The sequence below is a fragment of the Branchiostoma belcheri genome, unplaced genomic scaffold, assembly GCF_001625305.1.
Source record: "Branchiostoma belcheri isolate BF01 breed outbred unplaced genomic scaffold, Haploidv18h27 scaffold184, whole genome shotgun sequence".
Lineage (NCBI taxonomy): Eukaryota > Metazoa > Chordata > Leptocardii > Amphioxiformes > Branchiostomatidae > Branchiostoma > Branchiostoma belcheri.
In genome coordinates this window covers 378,242-383,039 of record NW_017803313.1, presented here as the reverse complement: position 1 = coordinate 383,039, position 4,798 = coordinate 378,242, and the positions used below count along the sequence as shown (strand labels likewise).

At 37.7% G+C, this 4,798-nt stretch overlaps 1 protein-coding gene across 1 annotated transcript in view; it reads left to right on the top strand.

The window, feature by feature from the left end:
- LOC109467622 (SUN domain-containing ossification factor-like) overlaps positions 1-4,798 on the top strand; it is a 32,285-nt gene that overhangs the window by 15,017 nt on the left and 12,470 nt on the right. Inside the window, 6 exon segments of the mRNA XM_019765639.1 lie at positions 429-541; positions 959-1,026; positions 1,521-1,628; positions 2,357-2,462; positions 3,605-3,660; positions 4,227-4,366. Of these exon segments, the coding sequence (XP_019621198.1) occupies positions 429-541; positions 959-1,026; positions 1,521-1,628; positions 2,357-2,462; positions 3,605-3,660; positions 4,227-4,366 (591 nt within the window).

Below are 4,798 nucleotides of genomic sequence, written 5' to 3'. Positions count from 1 at the left end.
ATGAATTTATCACAAACTTGTTAATTACACAGGTGTGAAAATGTGAATTCTCATTAATTCAGTGGTTTTCATGGGGTGTTCATGAGGCTAATTGGATGCGGTCTGGATGCGGGCTGGCTAACTCAGGCCGCGGGCTAAAGTTTAGGACTGCCAGGCTAAGCTGCTGGGCATGACGGTGTGTGTTCTAGACCGCCAGGCTTGCAATTTTTAAAGTCAAATATCTTGATAAATTTGTACATTCTGACCATAAAAAAAGCAACCTGGTACTGAAGATAGCATGATCTTTCCAATGGCATGCAAAAGTTCACTGTACATCCAGGAATAACAAAGTTGAAAATCAGGGGTTTCAACATAGCTGTCTCAAAATTCGGAAAGTGACATTCCAAAATTGAGGTGACCAGTGTTATATATATTTGCCTCTACCTTAGGCCAAACAGGACAACCCGTGTCAACTCAGGGACAGAAGACTCAGAAGGGCAGGCATAACTATGGATCAGTGGAGTGTGGAGCCAAGATCCTGTCTGCCAACAGAGAAGTACAAGTCAGTACATCAACATGTCATTAAGTATGGAGAATAAGGCTAGGGTTATCACAAATGGGATGTCATTTTAAAGGGAGATGAACATTCTTTCTAGAAATTCTAGAAGAATACTAGTACTGTTTGCCAATCAATTATACAATATGAGTTGTGGGAGGTCTAAAGGTGATTTTAGAACAAACTTTCAAATGAAATAAGACACAATTTTGATCATAAAAAACAGTAGAGATTACATGTACAATAACCCCAACTAAAGTTTCTAAACTTTTTGTGTTTGGTTTTAGTTCACGAAGTCTGTGTCTGATACCTTTTCATTTCAAATTATTTTCCAAGGTCGTACAAATTCAATTTGCTCAAGGTGTAAAGGGAGCGTAAGGAAGCACAACACAACTGACGCTTATCTTTGTTGTACCCATACAGCACTCATCTTCTGTGCTGGTGGAAAATAAGGATATGTACATGTTAAACCCCTGCAGTGCCAAGATATGGTAAGTATTTTGTAGATGTCACTTCTTTGTTTTAAAAGGATTAACTTTTGTCTATTTCAGACTTTAAGTAGTCTAACTTTTTAAGGACAATGCTGATACTAAACAAAAAATACATGATCATCACTCACACACAAAATGTACCTCAATAAGAATTCCAGGAATCCAGCATCATGGGCAGCTGCATGTGCTTGCTGATATGTACACAACCATGTTTTTCATGGTACAATGTTAAACTTAATGCCAACACAAAGAGAACACAGAGATTAAATTTTCAACTACAATGCCAATTGTTCCTTGTTGGGTTTGACTTCTTTTTCTAAGACTTTGGAAGCTGAATGATCCCACTTGTTCTGCAATGCGTGGGTTTTGTTACATGGTCTGGAAGTTCTCTCCATCTAGTAGACAATTCACAGGTGCACATGTAAGACAGATGTAACATTGGATCATTCTATAGTGCCTAGAATGATGTACTAAGTACTGTTTTCTGTCCACAGGTTTATTGTAGAGCTTTGTGAGCCCATCCAACTGAAGCAGATCGACATCGCCAACTTTGAACTGTTCTCCTCTGTGCCAGAGTCTTTTAAGGTGTCGACATCAGAAAGGTGAGTTGTGACTAAAGAACCAACTTTCAGACTGTGACTACCGACTTTCTCAGAATGATGACAGACTTTGCCAAATGAACAGGTTTATCTGAATATTATAATTATGCACTATATTTAAGAGATATACTCAAAATAGGAAAAAGACCAATCGTTTAATTTCACAGTAGTACTGTTATGTTCTGTGGGATAGCCTTGCCCATGCCTTGCTCAAAGGTCCACTTTTTGGTCCACTTTTTATCTAAATGTCCAAGATTTTTCTTCAAAAGATGGACTGGAATCGTGTCACCAGCGAGGCTGGAATCATAGGGAAACAACTTACTTTGTCATTGAAAAAAGTTATCTCTGATTTTTTTCTTTGAAATCCTCTAAAAGGGCAGGAAATGCCATTTCAGAAGGTTCATTTTTCAAAATTTCCCGGGGGATCATGCACTCGGACCCCCCTAGGAACCTCGCCCCTACGGCGCTCGCTGGTCCCTCAAGCAGTTGGAACGAACCGCCCCCCCCCCCCCTTAAGCTTCAAAATCCTGGCTACGGGCATGTGCATTGTTGAGTAGAATCATTGGTACCCATAGCAGAGTATTGCACTGATTTTTGCAGCAAGTGTAACAGTAAAATGAAATGTAATATGGTCCAGCTGGTACTGCTGACATACATATGATGAAACCATGTCACTTACTTTAATGCCTACATGTAAGTTAAGTGAAGAAATTCTTTGTTATTACATGTAGGTACCCGGCCCGAGAGTGGCAACTCCTCGGTACATTCCACATGGCAAATGAGAGAACCATCCAGTCTTTCCCTCTTGATGAGAAACTCTTCATTAAGTACCTAAAGGTTTGTGTCAGTCTGCACCACTGTCAGTACAAAACTTGAGCATTCAACATTATGACATTGACCTTGAAATATGCTTTAATTCCCATTGGATTTTGTGGTAAAAGGTTCAGGATCCCACAGGAAAGTGTTCAGGATATTTATTTTCAACCACCATGTAAACGGAATATCAAACAAATTATGTCAGAAAAGAAGGGTGTCTGTCATGCATGACATACATGTATATAATTAGATTTTTTGTGTGCATGTGATGTAACTGATAGATTTTAACGTAAATCACAAAAGATCAGCTTCTGATTTGTGTCAAAAATGTCAGTTAGTAATACATGAATTTCACACAGAAAAACAATCAGCTGATTCTTTTTCAGTAACTCAAATTACTCAATCCATGTATTTTCTGACCAAATGAGAAGAAATTGACCTCTGTATTTGAACAATGTCCAGGTGAGCGCAACGTGAAAATTAACTGCACGCTGATTGAACCTCCTGGTCATTTAAAACCTGAAAAATTACCTAAACAAGTTGGCTGCTGGTGAAAATTGCCCACATTTACATTTTGGGCCAGCACCACAGAAAGGCATAATTATCATTATTATTATTTCATTATTAAGAGTTTTTGACAGCCTGTTCCTTGAGCTGTTTGCCAAAATCCTAGGAGATTTTATCCAGCAAAATCACAAAAGACTTTCAGTAAAATTCTGGGTGGTACCCAACCAAACTGAGGCTGCAAGGAACACCATGAAATCCTGAGGGAGATACCACAATATTCCAGTTAACTTCTGGAAGGTACCAGTTCTTTAGTATCTTGTGGGAGTGTAATTCATGTCCTGAGCTCCATACTGTCATTGTTATACACCCTTCTCCTGTAATTAGATAATACACCATCAAAAATCATACTTCTAGCTGGAGAGTTCTACCACCAGGTGATGTACATGTAGATGTTGATTGTTCGCCAATGATGTCACTGTGACAGTGAACATGGCATTGGAAATGGCACAGTCAGCAAAATATATACTTTTGAATGGTTGTAAATTTAAGGCAAAATAACATTGTTATGTCTTACAATTGACAGTACAATGTAGTTAACCATTGTTTTATTTTCAAAAGAGATGAATAAATTATGATACATGTCATACCTTTTTCAGGTGGAAATGTTGTCTCACTATGGCAGTGAACATTACTGTCCTTTAAGCTTGTTTAGGTAAGTATATTAATTATTCAATCATTGTCAGTCAAACCACACGTTACTGTTAGTAGAATGTTACAAGTTCTTTATTGCAAGATCATGCCAAAAAGGCTAATGACAAACTGACAAGGACAATAAGTACAGAATGTATTGAAGAATGGTATAAAACCATGTGCTAACATGAAGTTTTACTTCTACTAATACTAGAAATTTACAATTTGTCCACTTCAAAATTTGACCTCGTTGCATTGGTGTGAACAATTCCAACATTACTAAGTTAACTAAATTGGTTAATTTATGCTTAATTTTTTTCAATTTGCCAGGAAACATTAAATCCAAAGCATGACATCCTGTGTGTTCTTAATTTATACATGTAGTTACATTTGCTTGGAGGACAGTTAAGAGAAATGGTTTTGCTCCTGGAAAACAACAACAATATCAGGCCTGAACAGTATAGTCTAAAATTTGACAAATTTTCATTTGTAATGTAAATATCCATACTGAAAGGCCCTGTCTCTATCAACATCACATAAGAGTGTATGTCATTGTCTGAGTCTGTGTCTGGTGTGTTGGATATGTAGAGTCTTTGGTACCAGCATGGAAGAGGAAATAGAAGAAACAGAGCAGCACTCGGAGACTGTGGGAGATCCTGAGGACGACCTGTTCCCAGATGAGTCTGTTCCACTGTCCCCGGACTCCAACCTGTTCGGCAGCGCAAAAGGTAATTAACTTGCTGTTGATACCATTAAAACCTGTGATGCTTAGGCCACGCCAATTTAATTTGTTGTTTCTCGGATTCGCCCTGTCCATTTTTTCCTGATTTGCAAAAAAAAAAAAATTGTAGGTTCTAAATCAACTGCAAAATGCACAATAAAAGACATATTTTGGCTCAACCGGTTGAAGAAAGTCCTCTTCTTCCTAATTGTTAAAGTTTTTCAATGTAACAATGCAACTTTCTTTCATTTTAAGTTCAAAATAAATTGTTTTGATTATAAACCAGCCTGGTATGTTGACTTCATGGCTCATATTGTAACATTTCTGGCTAACATGGGTTGCTTTGGCCTTTTTTTTCGACCTGTCGATTCATATTTTTTCTGAAAAAATCCAAAAACAACAAATTAAATTGGTGTGGCCTTAGTACGCAATGTTTGTA